This window comes from Orbicella franksi, chromosome 12 (genome assembly GCF_964199315.1).
Source record: "Orbicella franksi chromosome 12, jaOrbFran1.1, whole genome shotgun sequence".
NCBI lineage: Eukaryota > Metazoa > Cnidaria > Anthozoa > Scleractinia > Merulinidae > Orbicella > Orbicella franksi.
The window spans coordinates 14,134,550-14,151,119 of NC_138156.1; the positions used below are offsets into that span (position 1 = coordinate 14,134,550).

At 39.2% G+C, this 16,570-nt stretch overlaps 2 protein-coding genes across 3 annotated transcripts in view; one reads left to right on the forward strand and one right to left on the reverse strand.

Annotated features, from left to right (window-relative positions):
- The window catches only part of LOC145462409 (uncharacterized), a 112,788-nt gene that overhangs the window by 8,114 nt on the left and 88,104 nt on the right, over positions 1 to 16,570 (forward strand). The window contains exon 2 of one of the 2 annotated variants that reach the window (XM_081445933.1): positions 12,159 to 12,242. The exons of the other annotated variant lie outside the window; for it this stretch is intronic. Within the exon in view, the coding sequence (XP_081302059.1) occupies positions 12,159 to 12,242 (84 nt within the window). The remainder of the gene's footprint in view (positions 1 to 12,158; positions 12,243 to 16,570) is intronic. 2 annotated transcript variants of the gene reach the window in all.
- Positions 1,125 to 4,790, reverse strand: LOC145462393 (uncharacterized). Its single transcript, XM_081445906.1, has one exon. It carries the CDS (start codon positions 4,779 to 4,781, stop codon positions 2,772 to 2,774), a length of 2,010 nt encoding a protein of 669 aa, XP_081302032.1. The 5' UTR covers positions 4,782 to 4,790; the 3' UTR covers positions 1,125 to 2,771.

Consider the following 16,570-nt stretch of genomic DNA (forward strand, 5'->3'; position numbering starts at 1 on the left):
CCTTTTTAGTGCAAAAGTGAAACGTTACTGTAGCTGCGTATCTTTTAGAATTACCCACAGGTCAGTTCAAGAAATATCATCTGCTGTTTCAAACTACAATAGTGTTTTGTTGGGGTTCAAATAAAGGAGGGAAATGTATTGCTTCTTCTGGTACTATGATCAAATTTTTCCCCCTCAATTTTTTAGGTGTATCACATAGAATTCTATGAAAGAATAAAAACGCTGTTTACCGTTTGTAAATATCTGCATCAGTTCCGGAGATATTTAAGTTTGAAAAATGTGTAAAATATGCAAATGAGATGACTGATGATGTCATACACTCAACCCAATTTTATATCAAGTATATAAATAGAGCTATCTTGGGTAATTTGCAGCACAGACCATTGAAACTTGATAGGCTAATAGTTCTGCAGGAAACACACCTACTGTTATATAAAATTCTGTTCCCATGGCAACTCACTCTTTTCCAGTCCCCACCCACTTGATTTCAATATGTTAGTGATTTTCAGCTTGCAAAACATTAAACGAGGCCACAAACTTGAGCTAACATATTTATATGCTTGCTGGATCAAGCATATGAGGCACCATTAGCAAATATCAAAATGGAATGCCAAAGGTGGCCAGAAATGCCTTTAACATTGGGGAGGTCTGGAACCCAGTATGTTGCCATGGTAACCAAACTGTTAAGCTCATATTGTGGTGCACATTTAGTAGAATCTTACTGCAAAGAATCAAACATTTCTGATACAAATTGGTTGAGATATCTTTTTTATCATATTTGATCAAAATTTGGTTGAGTGTATGACGTCATCACTGGGCTAATTTGCATATATTAAAAACTTGAATATCTCTGGAACGAAAAGAGATATTTGAATATAGTAAACAGCATTTTTCTTCTCACACAGGCTACTTGTTTATGTTTTAAAATGAATGCGATAGGAAAGATGCGATTTTCGTCATAGTACCACTTTAAGGGCTTGTTTATTTCTTGCCTTAATTGCATCTGTGAGAGAGACCAAAAAGTTCCCGAGTTAACGGCTTTAATATTCTGCAAATTGTAAATTTGTGACAAAAGAATCCAGGAAAGTGCTCAAATATTGCTGTTGAGTCCGTGGCACCTAATGAAAGCACAAATTAATTTAATCAGTCTTTGAGGACAGTCATTCACCGATTCAGGATATAATATCGGCCAAGTAGCACTGTTTACCTTCAATACTTCTTGTTGAAATGCTTCTCAGTTGTATCAATCGATATCGTTGTGAATTAATTTTGAATTGTTTTATTGTTAACAAGAAAGGTGGAAACAGAAAAGAAAGTGGTATTCCGTGACTATCTGATAATTAAATTAATTCTTGTTCATTGGTGAAAAGAAAATTTGCGCTTTGAGTAAAACAAAATTGTTTCTCTTCAAAATTGTTTCTTTCTTTGTCAGATATTTAACTTTCTTTCATTTATGTCCAAAAACCAAGCACATCATTCCATGTGCTTTGGACAAAACAAGGGTTTCATTTTACATACCTTTGCGAGGAAAACAAAGGTATCAAGTTACAAAGTTGGCCTGAAGAGCTAAAATTGTCACGTTTGCTGCTTCAAGGTATTATTGAATTGAAAATGAACAAAAATCACCGTAAAACACCAGAGTAAAATTTAAAAGCTGTCATGATAAACAGTAATTGTTCGTAATTTTTGGACCTTGAATGAAAATACAGCCGTGAAACATACACACTGTTAGGGGGGAAAGCCTTAGCAGACTACCACCCTCAAGGTAGATACAAACCGGAAGTGAACTGAGCAGGGGTGAGTACCTGTCCGACGACCATGCCAGAGCTACAATGTATCAATTGCACTCTGCACTATCTGACATTGTCTCCCTAGTTTTATGCTGTAATTAGCTAAATTATGTCCCACGGGTATGTTCTCAATAGCCTATCTTGAGGGTTTGACAACAGATCTTTGTGAGCATGAATAGTCTGAGAGGTAGACTGGGTACCGGTATTTTGCATGATTGTTTTTGAGTAAAGGTGGCCATTTGTATTTTTCAATTGCTTAGAGTTAGGGTAGCGTGGTGCAGTTTCTGCTCTTTACCGCACACACCACTTCCGAATCAAGTTCTGTCATTTTAATAACCACGGACATGCAAATTAGTATGCCAGAGAGTCTCAAGATTGTGTTTTGTAAGTTAGTGAACAGTTTTGGAGACTACCAGAGTTATGTTTTCACCAAGTGTGATGGAAGGCAAACAAGTTGCCGAAATGACAGTCAATTCGGTGGAAGAGGAAATGTAATTCAAACATTAAGTAACATGGCTGTGCAAATTAGTGAGTCGAAACTTAATACACTGTTACGTAATAGATTCCTGGCTGGGAAAGTGACAAAACGTTACTAAAGCTGATCATTCCCTGTTCATTGTTGCTGAAATCTTCCTCCTATTTCTTTAAGCACAGCTTTTTCGTCGATGAAGAAAACCCAGATTGGTTTTATCCAAGATAACATTTAAGCATAGCAATGGACAGCTGGCATTTAGCAGTACGTAAAAATCCCTGCAGGTTTCGTTTTACTATGTTTACCATAGCATTCATTTAGTTTTCAGTCTTATATTGCTCACAATTTTAGAAGTATTTATAAACCCTGTTATGTAAGGGTCTCCCTGCACCTATCTAAAAGGCCCCAATGGAGAAGATGGGGGTAGAAGCAAAGAGATCCTCCTTACTGAAACCATGTGACATTAGTTTTGAAAACATGTGCAACTCTCAGAAAATTTTTCAATGGCCTCAAAGAAAGTCTTTTCTTGACAACGGTCCACTTGTCGTCAAGTGTAGCTGATTGCAGATTTCTTTCAGAACTGCCAGTTTGAGTGAGTCAAGGTTCTTGTTCTTTACAAGTTCACAGATATTGCCAACACCTGCTATGATTGGATGGCTTGGTTTACCCATATCATCCATCACCAAACTTCTAAGGGTGTCAAAGGCCATTTCCGACTCTGCGGCCTCCTCAGGGATTTCCTCCGCATCAATACCCCTATGATGCAGGGCTGCTGTCTGACATGAAAACAGGCTGCTGATTTGCTGCGCAGTCCTCCACTTATGCTTAAACGTGAGCTCTCTGTCTTCATTTCTGAAGGTCTTCATCTCCCTCACTACCTGCACAGGATCGGCCTTGTTTCTAGTTCTTGCACCCACTTCAAATTTCTTCATCAAGAAAGTCTTGACGTTATCAGTCATTCTGGTGGGTCGTTTTGTTATCTTCAGAGCCCACCCTAATGGTCTAGGGTCATATCCTCTGACAGCGCTGCCACTATCACCTTGCGATGAGGTTGATGGCACATCCGGAGCAAACATCACCCCTGTCATAATTCCCGCCGATTTCCTCCTAAGGCAGTCATACATGGACTCGCAGTCCACCTCAAGATGGTGCTTGCCGGTGTCCATATGGTTGTCTGCCTCTGCTTGGGTCTTGAACGTCAGGACACATCCAGTCTCTTGGCAAGAGTAGATCTCGGACTGGTGCCTGACGCTCTCACCCACACTTCTCCTGTGTGTGGCTTGACCAAGTGGCTTTATCACCCTTAGCCCAGTATCTCCTTGTGGTATAACTCCAAGACCACTACAGGGGATGAGGTGTCCAGGGCCGATGTCGTATGCTTTCCACACACGGATGCCACACTCCTCATAATGGAAATTGTTCAACACACTAATACCTGGTATCTTGCTATCTTTGTTTCTCTCCCTGGTAGTGTCCACCTCGACAAGTGCTGCTCTGCACCCTTTGATACCACCATGGGATTCTAGTACTGCTTTCATATCCTCAGCAGTGACGATGTCGTGCCTCTCGTTAACCCATCGCTTTATGTGTGCCTTCATAGCAGCAGTCTTCCTATTGCAGATGTCCTTACCAGCCTGTGACTCTGAGAAATCATATCGCACTGGCCTGACACTGGATCTCACCCCTACTTCTCTAAGACTTAGCAACAGATGCCCATTGTGGCAACATCCAGCATTATGTGATCGGAGGTAGGCTATTGTCACAATTGGATACTCCTGTTTGACTTTGTGCAGCAAGTCCTCTACGATTGAAAGAACGGCAAAGCTATTTTGGGAGCAGTTGTTGAAAATGTGCACAAAACACTTGACTTCATGGTTTCTCTCCACTGTTGCTCTAGTAATTACTGCGCTGATATGCCAGCTTCTTCCCCTCTTGCCCAAAAAATCACTCATCTGTTCTCTGTATTGCACAGGCAGAAACTTCATTTCCCACTCCATTATGACAAGACATGAGTTCTTGTCTAGCTTCTGGAGGATATCTTGCTTGGCTTTGTCCTGGTTACTTGACCGTAGCAAGTGAGCCTTCCAAGCCTGTATGTTGTGCACACTCTCTGTGTACTCAAACCTCAGCCTACCCCTCACCTCTTCTGTCATGGCCGTTTTGTCTTGCATCTCTGCCACCTCTCTCAGTACTCCTTCCAGACTCTCACAGCGCTCACATTCGTAGCAATGCTGGTGATCACATTCGCCCCTAAACTCCCATGCACTACTGTCACTTAGTGTGTGGACGATGCAGTGATCACCGCAATGTTCACCCCGTCCGATGTGTGTCTTGAAGTCATTTTTCAAGTACCTTTTTCCATCCTTTAGTAATTTCTGAGTGGCCGTCACGCTGATGCCCTGATCTGCTAAGCCCTCCAACATCAAAAATACCTGGTCAAATGCCTCTGTACCCTCTGCAGTAGTGTTGTCAAGTCCCTGAAGGGATTTCTGCATAGAGGCTGAACACCCCTCAATCATTCGGTAGAGAGAATGCTGGCTCGCTGGCTCGAACTCTTGTTCTTTACAATAGTCTAAATATTATGTGATGATGCGTGAAGGATGGTCCTTGATGGTCCTAATGACCGCTGGTATGATAATCTTCTCTCCCGAGTCAAGCTTAAAAGTTTTTGTCCCGAACACCACGTCCTGGACAAATTCTGGTCTGGAGAAGCTCAGCTCTTGAAAAGTTGTCGGCAAAGTGGGAAAGGATCTGTTGCTTTGTTTGCGAATGACCTGCTTGCTCATAGGCCTTGACTAAAATGTTGACAAGACCAGAGTTGGGATCAAAAGGCTTGCGCTTTCCTTGGTTGTCTCTGTTTGGATCCAAAAGTATCTCTGTTTGTAACGCCTTCCAAACCAGTTCTTCTTGGCGGGGAGTGATGACAGACAATGAGGTCCCTATAGCTTCTTTAGCTTTGCGGATGTAATATGGCTGCTGGGTGTCAGAGACGTCATCCCAGGTCATGTTCAGGGTGGACATTACAGGGCTGTACTGGCCACCTGAGATGCTGTGGACAGCTTCGTTTAATTTCTGCCGTTTGCTGTTTTGTTCCTCCATCTCATCAACCCATATACTTATCTCTTCTTCTGGTATCGAGGCGTGGAAAGAATGGGAATGCAAAGAGACTGTTTCTGACCCCTCACCAGTGCTTGAGACCTCTGCACACACCGAGGCTGGCATTGTGGTCTCCTCTCATACAGTAATGACAGAGAAAGTGGCGGAATCAGACTCCTTGATATTGTCTCCAATCACCAAGGTGTCTGAGTAAGGATCCTGAAGTGTAATAAAATGGATTAGCAAATTATGAACAAGATTATTAACAATTCCACAAAGATCTCCAATACATGTAACTGTGGAAGCTCTATATGTGTTTCCTAGCCAATGCCAAAGGCCGTCCTCGCATTTTTGTTCTTGTTGGTGTCTTCAAGCAGTCATTATTTAAGCGCAGTTGAATTTTAGTTAGGACTGGGACCAAGTTGCCATCCAGAAATCGTTCTCAACGGGTGATCGGAAAACTCGGATAAACTGCTATATTTATAACTAGGTCCAAAGCCTCTTGGAAATCAACCACGCCTAAACGATTCAAAATGGCCACCCATTGAAGAAAAGACAGGAAAACCAACAAAAGTACCTTTTATTCATGTTGTCCGTCATTATAGATATCAGGGCACCTGTGGGGCGCATCGAAAAATCCTCTGATCACTAAGCTATGAATAGCCAATGTGTAGTAGCTTACCTGCTCTCCAGACATGAAACAGCAAGCCTTACGGGATTTGTAGTGTGCTCCACAGCAGTTGGAACACACAGCTGTCATCACTGATTACTACTGTCTACATTTTACAGTGCACACTGGTAACCTTACAACAGTCAACAATAGGAAGTATACAAAGTGTACATCAGCAATGTTGTTTACTTTTTACTGCACTTACAGTAACATTTTACCTCATTTGGTACCATCTTAAGGCTGGGCAATCATCAGCAGAAACCACATTTTGTACATGCAAATTGACTTTGGGTATTTAGCATGTCACTATTTTTTTTTTAAAGTCATGGCAAGAACTTATTAGAACCTCAACACACTTCAACACAATTACAAGGTGTATGTTGGACTCAGTTGTTGATGTTGTTATGTAACAGGCTAATAGTCATTATTGAAGCAAACCATCTTAACACCACATCATTTATGTATAAGTTCACTTGGCAAGTGGAAACAGTGGCGAGCTCAGAGAGTTAAAAGTCACATGGGACAAGGCACAACATGCTGCACAAAATAGGGTTAAGTGAGGAGAGATTGTTGTTGCGTTATATCCCGTTGGGACTAAGAGCGGAATAAAGACACCTGTGCCGCCCGTAACCGCCCGTGCGAAAAACTCCTCCATTTCCCTGTGCCGCCCGTAACCGCCCGAAAAAAAGCGCATGGGGACAATTGCCTTTCCTACCCTCGCTGAAGATTTTTTGGTTCTCCTATTGTTCTATTTTTCCTGAGGACAAATAAACCAATCAGAATGGACTTCCTGAGCATATTTTCAGAAGACTTTAGGGGTCCTAGAAAGACGGTTTTTCTTCTTAAAATCGCGCGCTCGAAAAGTGCAGGCAATCATGGCGCATTGTGGGCCAAATCTAAAAAACTTCCTAGGTCTTGTTTTCATTCCTAACACGGATAAATTACTGCTCTGGGCTTTAAAATAGAAAGGAAAAATACAAATCAATGTTCAGGTGACCTCAGAATGGAGGATCAAGGAGTACAGAGTCCTCAAAACGTTCTGGTGAAGAAGTTTTTCTTCCTACAACCGCCGAGAAAACGTGAAGATGGGAGTGCTTTCAAGTAAGTTTCGACGACAGATCGCAGGTTTAAAGCGGCTTTGCGGACTTCAGAAACAAAAATGGTAATGTACATTATTACTTCGAAGTTGAATTAAACTTTTGGAACGATTGATAAAGCCACGGGCGTTAAAATGACTGCAAAAGCGGTCGGCAAAAACTCAAGCTTCCACGTTAGCGTGAAGAATTAATTTGAACATGCGGTCATGCAGCGAAGCACATCTGCGAAATTTTGAGCAATTTTTTGTTTTGAAATAGGTTTCTTCGTCTCATCTTGGATGAAAATTTATTGTTATTGAACTTCCCTTTGCATTTCTTTTATTTGGTTCCCTGTATTTGGGAATTTTAGGTTTTAAAAGCGAACAGTAACTTGCACGCTGGATTGAATACCCGGCCACTTATTAGCATCTCAGTGAATAAGAATAGCAACTATTGTTATATACCTCGTTCTTCAAAGCCCACCGACACATGTAAATAAAGTGGCCGGGTATTCTGAAGTTGCTCCGCATATTTAATTTATGGCGACCTCCAGGCACTTTGTTTATTTAGTTTATTTGCTTCATTCAAATATTTTTTGGAGTCTTATTCAGCTGCTACAGAACCGCTGAGAAAAGAACTAAATGGCCACTAATTTAACACAGTTGAAATACGACTGATCTCAAAATAATTGGCTTGTTTTTGTCGTCTTTCATCTTTCTTTTGCAGCGCCGTAATATTTTGTCGCGCGGCGAAGAAATTACTTGATTTCTTGTTTTCAGATTGATTTTTACATGAGTTCTTCGCTTTTATTTTTCGTTGTTTTCTCAAATGTTAGCCGTTATAGTACAAGAATAAAATTCTGTTGAATTTGGTTTAGCCTACGTGTAGCCGTACCCACCCCCCGAGGGAAAACGGGAGGGAGGGAACATCTACGAAGAGTTGACACGAATCGTGTTATGTGACGTCACGCTTTTGCATGGAAATATATAATGGTTCCTTATTGGATAAAGACCGCGAGCAATACTTTCGAGAATACTGATTGGCTAAAATAGATTTGTGCCAAGCCGCAAAATGTCTCACATTCTCACATCTGTACGAGTTTAGAGTTGCGCTAGTAAGTGGCAACTACAGATGTTCTGAGCATTTTAGAAATACCGGCAACTGATGAGATCCGCATGGAGGATCGAAACCATGGTCTTGCCTGAACTAAGCCGAACAATGGCATATACAACACGCAAAACAGTCAACAGACTTGCGCGTAAACAGCTACATTTGAATCATGTGGTGCCAGAATGACCAACAACAAATATGATATGCGTAATAAGGATCTTTCTACTGTACTTGTAAAAACAGCTCTAATCACAGCCTGGCCCGGCGTCACAATATAGAATACAAGTATAAAGCAACATGTTCACGGTAAATTTCATATTTTGTCCCCCAAAAGCAAATTCGTGGAGACTTGAGAGCATATCTTGCAATGGAAATGAGCCTAAACAATGCATAAACACATGGAAAATTACAGGTGTCAAACTCTACGAAGCGACATGCAGATAACAGTGGAAACTATGCAGACCTATGACCTTTAAAAATTTGCCATAGCACGATCTAACGGCTCAACTTTACTCAAAATTCCTTCTTATGACACAACATGAAGTGCCCTTCATAAACACGAGTGAAGCGACCAAAAAGGTCAAGTGACCGAACAGAGAACGGCAAATGTACAAATGTCACGAACCGCAGAGGTCGCTTAGGCTAGTCAACCTCTTCGAACTTAAATTCGCGCATTCTAGCGAATTTTTTGGCTGGAAAACAAGGCCAACTTTCTTCAAACTTGTGGCGTAGTTGATTCTCATAGATTTTTGTAATTCTTCCAGGTTCTGCAAATTATTTCTCTTCTTGAGGAGAACATGACACTGCCTACAAATGTACTCTGATGTAGCATACACATGGAACTCCAAATTTGCGAGCGCGACGTTTACATCAAAGATTGTCTTCTTCTTGCTTTGGACCAAACATCGCTCGTAATCCTTTTCAATCCCTTTAACACACAATATACACTTGAAAAGGGGACTGAAAAGGGACATTGACTTGCAAATAAACTCGAAAGAATAAATATTTACGAGGCCTTTGTCTGCGCGAGGACACGAGTACAGACAGAAAATATAATTTGTTTGCATAACTTACATAAATTACTGTGATGTCACATAACACGATTCGTGTCAGCTCTTCGTAGACGTTCCCTCCCTCCCGTTTTTCCTGCGGGGGTGGGTACGGCTACACGTAGGCTAAATTTGGTTTCGTTTTTTGTCCTCCAAAGTCAATAATTAACTCATTTTCGCAAAGTCAATTTTCTCAGCTTCTGTGGACATTTTGTCGCGCGGTAAAGAAAGAATATAATTTCTTGTTTTCTCATCAGTTTAACACATTAGGTTGAGTTCTTTTTGCTAATGTTTTTTAATATTTTGACCCTTCATTTATTCAACTTTGAATAAACGATGTCATGAAACCTGATCTTGTGTCTGTGGTTACTGCGCATATGGTTTATTTTTGTGCTTTCACTCGCTCAGAAATATTCCAAAAAATGCCAGGGAATTAGGGGTGGGTTGCGGGCAATTTCATTCAGGTGTCAATGGGTTAATTAATTAAACAAACATTTAAGTTAACACCTTATTGTGTTAGTGTATTGTGCCTTGTTGCGTTAGTGCCTTAGCAAACAGCAACCCCCCTAAACCATCCCAATAGTGTGCTCTACACTAAAAACTATGTTTCCTAAGTCACTTATTTCTACACCTTTATCTTTCCAGTGATTTCCTTCTCACTTGCAGCAATTCAACTCCCAGATACTGACATTTATTTTAAAAACAACACTACAACCAAATGGAATCAAACTAAGCATAAGTCCACAAGTACACATTGCAGACCTATTTTTGCGTTCACATAGTGTAATGCAATCCTAATCCAGTCTATATCGAGAATTTTTGGGATGGATTTGTTCACTGATTTGCCCCCACACACACAGGAGGGCCAAATTTCATCATGAGTGCATGCATGCAGTCATGTATTCGCTGTATAGAATTGAAAAAAGTGTACATATGATCTACGAAGCTGCATGTATTTTGACCCTCTCGCCTTCGACAACAAGTAGCTAAAGGCTGCATCATCAGGAAAGAATATTTTGTAGTTTAGCGATGGCAAATGGCCCTGACTTGTGGTAAGAAAGCAAATCTTCTGTGTAGCTCGGCAAATCACCATGATGACCCTCAGATCTGTGGTCAGGAATATATTTTCTGATTTGTAGTTCAGCAAATTTGTTGTGCCCATAATTGGTTGTCAGAAAGCAAACTTTCTGTGTTATGTGACTCACCAAAAGGCTGTGTTTTGTTGTCAGAAAGGTTAGTTCACCTTTTTTTCATTTGTGAACTGAACAAGATGTAAATTTGAGCTATGTAAACAAATACAAACACAAAACTTAAAAACATTTGGCAACGTGCTGTCTTGCAGGGTTGCTGGTCAAAACTTTATTGTCTCAAGAAATATTTGTTACAAGTGTTGGCGATCTGAAACAGTTCAAATACCTTTCCTGGAAAATATTTTCTCCAGTACAAGTTAGTACCTAATTGATTAAAAACACTTTTACTGCAGGCTATCATCTATTTTTGGCCAGTTCAACTTCACAATCATGCAGATTGTTATCTGACATGCGATCAAACTTAGTTTTCTCTTGAGCCATTCGAAGGCCACCAAAGTAGACCAAACATTCAAAGTACTCACGTGAACGCACTGCTCTAATCTTTGATTACTACTAGTATTACATGATTGTATAATGATATACACGAAAAAATTACTTGATTCTGATTGGCTGAAAGCAGTGCAGTTCAAGTGTAACACCAATGCAAAAAGTGTAACACTGGTGTAAAAAGTTTATCACCAGTGCAAATTACACATCGTAATTCTGGATTATGATTGGCTGAAAGACTATAGGAAATTTTCGAAGCCAGTGATATGCAAAATGATGATGAAAATTTTGTGTGGAAAGGTTGAAACAGTTTTTCTCGGTCAGTTTGGAATTAATTTGCACTTGTGAATTTTTCAAAAAGCTGAAATTGCACTCGCTGAAGCGGCTTGTGCAATTTCAGCTTTTTGAAAAACTCACTCGCGCAAATTAATTCCAAATTGAACTTGAAACCATATGATTACCTATATGTATACATTGGTGTTAACAATCAGCTTACTGTTTACAGTAAACTAGAATGTTTGACACGGTAAGAAAGTAATTCATCCACTCATTCATTCATTCAGGAGGGTTGGGGCCAACAATATTAAGCTTAAGACTTATATATTGTGCAGTATTGATGAAACACGTCAAATTTGATTGGCTTCAAACTCACTGCTAGTAATTTCCAGTCTGTCTGTGTTATGCAGTATTACTAGGAATTTGCAATTAACAAATCAAGAGGTGTGTCTACTGTCCTGATATCCTGTGATATCAAGTCACTGACCTGATATGGCTACGATACCATGCTCACTTGGCTGAATTTGGGTACAGTAAATACCAAATCATACCGTTTTGGTAGGGTGTCTCAAAAACCAAGACCTGAGTAGGCAACCCTAAAATGCAGAATTTTGGAAACTGGAATCCAGTATTCCAATTCTAGCAGTGTTCTATCTATGGGCTATCTGGCCACAATGGAAGCCCCTTGGTGACGTAGGCACCCAACCTCCTCATAGGGAGGCAGTTGGTTAACAAGACAATGTTAATATTTAAAACCAATTTGGCACTTTGCTGAAATTCCAAAATGACACTTAGCACAACTGAAGACTCAAAAACTGTGAATGCAAATTACACATTTCAACACATTATGGGTTTTCTGGTGGTATTTTTCCAAACACATGTTTATGCTGCTTATAAATCCCACTGCAATATATTAAGATATAAACCAATCCAATTCCCTGGATAAATTGATGTAAGCCTAGGGCCTATAACTGGAATTTTAATTCACCCTTTACTTTCAGTATAATAATTTATGTAATCAAGGTTTTTATTTTTTTGACAGAACAATGGAGGAAAAATTTCAATCAAACAGTACAAGAAAGAAATAAGTAACTGGAGTTGTACTGAAAAGTTGCCTTCACCAATGGTAATTTAATTAATTGTGGCAATTGAAATTGGTGGTACAGTGTAGGTGAAGTGTGTGTTAGAGTCAAGTGGCCCATCAGCTTGTGCTTATCTTACAACTTGCATCTGTTTTATGAACCTCATATTGGCTGTTGACTAGTAGTTCTAAGTTTTCATAGAGCGCTACGCTTCTACGCATTTATCACTGATCACTTTGTACTTCTCCTCTTGCATGTACATATAAAACTGTGGCATGTCACCATGGTTGTTGGTCTATTGTAGAAGTTTTTATTCAATCCTACGCCTGAACTCGTTCGTTGACAATCATTTCTATGGCTCTATGATCACACACCTCTAGATAATGAACTCTACAGCTCTACAGCGCTATGATCACACATTTCTAGATAATATAAAACTCTTCGGCTCTACGATCACACATTTCTAGATAATATAAAATTCTATGGCTCTACGATCACACATCTAAAACACTACGGCTCTATGGCACTACGATCACACATTTTGAGACAATAAACTCAAGATACAGCTCAAAAGGAATTGTTTATCTCAATTTCTTCTCTTGTACTTCTTCAAACTGTAGTAATTACTTGACGCATTTGCTGAAAAATGTAAACAAAACCTAATTTTTGTTTCTGTTGCTCCCAGTTATTAATGCAATAAAAAGTTTAGAATAGAAACAAGCGTCATACTAAAGTTCTAACTTACTGAAGAAAGTTTTGAATAAAAACAAGGGTCATACTATAATGTACTAAGAAAAAATTTGAATAGAAACAAGGGTCGTACTAACGTTCTAAAGAAAGTTTTGAATTGAAACAAGGGTCGTACTGTTGTACCAACTTACAGGGGAAAGTTTTGAATAGAAGCAACAGTTGTGCTAGTTCTTAGGAAAGTTTTGAATTGAAACAAGGGTTGTACCAATGTACTTACTTGCCATGCAAAGTTTTGAATAGAAGCAAGGGTCGTACTAATGTACTAAGGAAAGTTTTGAATTGAAACAAGGGTTGTCAGGAGCCCATTACCTGGAGCCTCCATACTAATTCTACCCTTGAGTCAACCCTGTCCCGTATCTTTTTATTTTTAGAACTGTGATATCTGCGGGAGGTCTTTCATTTCCCGTGAAAACAATCATGTTTTCGCTGACGTCCCAAAAAACACCCTAAAAAAATGGCGGCCAAAGGGGAAGGCTGATCTCTATTCCTTTTCCCATTTTCCTTTCTATTTTTATCTCTCTTCCTATCTTACCACCAAGGGAATCTGGGTACATGTATCAGCTAACTGGAAGTTAATAAAAGTAATAGACAACTTAAAGTTGGCATTCATACATATTGAACCGCCTTGTATTTTCTTAGTCTGGTTTGTTAGCGTTGTGGATTTTTGTGCTTTGTTTGGTGGTTTTTCATTGTTGCTATGTGACTTCTTGTAAAATGAGGCATTCTGTAGGGAATTTGGACCTAACAGGAGGCTAAGGCCTGACAAAAGCAAGGAAATCTTTAGATTTTGGTCATAAAGATCTAGGTGAGAGCGACGTTGATAGCACGAGCGGTTTTGATGGTGAAAAAGAAGATCATGAAATGACAAATTTATTTGAAGGATGTCCTTCGAAGAAAACTCCAGGAGAAGCAGCAGAGTAAAGCCGAAAAATCTGAAGACTTGCATTTACTGGAAAGTTGGCACAAGGAACTTTCAGCTGCTGGTTTAGTGTCAACATTTTATATCTCACTTTCAAGCATTGTCCACTCGAAGACTCAGAGCCAGCTACAGTTCTCAGTTTTCTGCTCATGTCCCTTTGTTGTATGATCATCAAATTGGACCATTCCATCCTGTTCACTTAGTTGTCCATGTTAGTGGTGCCTGGAGTTTACAATGCCCAATCTACAGTGTACAAACAGATAAAATGGGGTTGACAACACTACTGTGACGACTCCTACGATACATGAAATTTGTACATTTGCTGTTCTGTGTTCAGTCTCTTGACCTTTTTTGTTGGTTCACTTGTGTTTATGAAGGGCACTTTGTGTTGTGTCATAAGGAGGAATTTTAACTAGAGTTCAGCCATTAGACTTTGGTCATTACCGGTAGGTCATAGGTCTAGGTCTGCATGATTTCAGCTGTTATTGGCATGTCGCTTTGCCGAGTTTTATACCTATATTTTATACCATATAGCGTAGAGTGTAGAGCGTAGAGCGTAGTCAGGGTAAACTCAATACAGAATTGTAAATTGACAATAATTATTAAAACAATGCAATCCGTAATAATACTCAACATTTCCTAAGCGATATAATATTTGCTACAATAACTATACGCCACTACACCTCTATGGTGTGCGCATATCCGAGAGAAATGGAGCTTAAACATTCAAAATACTATCGTAGAGTCGTAGAGCTCAACAAAAATTTCTACGCCTAATTGAGCTTCATAAAACGGGCTGGGTATATCCACTTTGTCAATAGCCTTCAGCGCTCGAAATTAATTTTTTGGACTACTAAACCCTTCAGGTTAGTGGACATAAATTTTACTACTGTAACCAAATTATGAAGTTCATTATCCAAGAATCTGTTCACAAATTTTAAATATATTTGAAAATTGTGCTAATAAATAGGACAAACTAATGTAGGGATGGTTCAAATTATTAAGAGATGTTGAAAAGCTTTTTCATTTTCTCCTCAGATTCAGGTGACATTTGCCTCAAAGCTTCTACAATGTCTCTGAAATGGTCTTTTTCCTGTTGGGCCCTTTGCTGTTGGCAGCATAGGATGTCTCATCCTTACTATTGTTTGCATGTGCTTTTATGTTTCCGATATGGAAAGCCTGAGTACCTGTGAAAAAGGAACTGCTCTTGTCTGTGAGTGAGGAAGACATTGTTTGTGTAGACTCATCGAACTGCAACCAGGCAAATACCTTTTCCCATTCCTGGCAAAAAGTTCTTCCTTCTTGTTTTCGCTTTTCTTCATAGCGCTTCTGGTAGTCTTTTGTAGTGTTTGAAACTGTACCTGTTCTGTGACTTCGATGTTGTTTCTGTGATCTACTGTTTCCTCTTCATAACTTTTGGGTGGCATTCTTTTTCTGATAAAGCTATCCAATGGTTTCTGCATCTGTTCTGTATAATAACCAGTTTACACTAATGAGCCACTCCCAAAAACAAAAAAACAAAAAAACAAAAAAACAAATGCTGAAATAAGCAAAATGGCGGAAGTAATTTTATGAAGGTTGTGTCCAGATCTCTCCATCCAACAAAGGCCTGGTTACCTTGAGTTCTGTGAAGTGAGTGTTTTTCATTGTTCAATTATGCTGTAAGCATATTTTTTTATAGAACAACAAATTGTTCAAGAAAGAAAATGATCTTATGCAAAAAAAGGAAACCTCAGCCTTTCATGAAAATTAATATTTATTTGTAAGAAGAGTTTCTATGAATGATAATTACTACTTAATTTAACGAAAATTTTTACTAACCATGTCGAGTTTCATGTACTTGGGCACATTTTACTTTCATTCAGTGTTAGTAGGGCCGTATGTATTTTACTTTCATCTAGTGTGTTAGTACTGCTGTACATGTATACATTTTACCGTCATTCAGTATGTTGGAATGGCTGTATATTTTACTTTCATTCATTGTGTTAGTACGGCACACATATTTTACTTTCCTTCAGTACGTTAATACAGCTGTTTATATTTAACTTTCATTCAGGATGTTAGTACGGCCATATATTTTACTCTCATGTAGTGTGTTAGTAGATGTATGGCTGTGTGTATTTTACTTTCATTCAGTATGTTAGTACGGCCATAATTTTTTTTTGGTAAATTTCAGTGTGTTCATTCATTATGGTCGTATATTTTAATTTCAGTCAGTGTTTTAGTATGGCTGTATATTTTACTTTCATTCAGTATGTTAGGATGACCGTATAGTTTGTTTACTTTCCTTCAGAATGTTAGTTTGACTGTATATTTTACTTTCCTTTAGAACATTAGTACGACCGTATATTCATTATCTAGATAAGTTATGTGTGATCATAGAGTCACAGAGCCACACAGTTCATTATCTTAATATGTGTGGTCGTAGAGCCATACAGTTCATTATGTAGAAATGATTGTTAATGAATGAGTTCAGGCGTAGGGTTGAATAAAAACTTTTACAATGGACCAAAAACTATTGGTAACCATGGTAACATGCCACCGTTTTATATACACACACAAGAGAAGAAGTACCCAAGTGATGGGTGGTAAAAGCGTAGAGGTGTGGTGCTCTGCGAAAACTTGTACACCTATGCGAGCTTCATAAAACGGACTGGGTATATTATCTTACTATCCAGTCAGGTATCCATAGCATTAAGGTGG

Bases quoted from the DNA above. Each gene is read 5' to 3' on its own strand.
- LOC145462393 (XM_081445906.1), bottom strand. From the start codon at position 4,781: ATGATTGAGGGGTGTTCAGCCTCTATGCAGAAATCCCTTCAGGGACTT.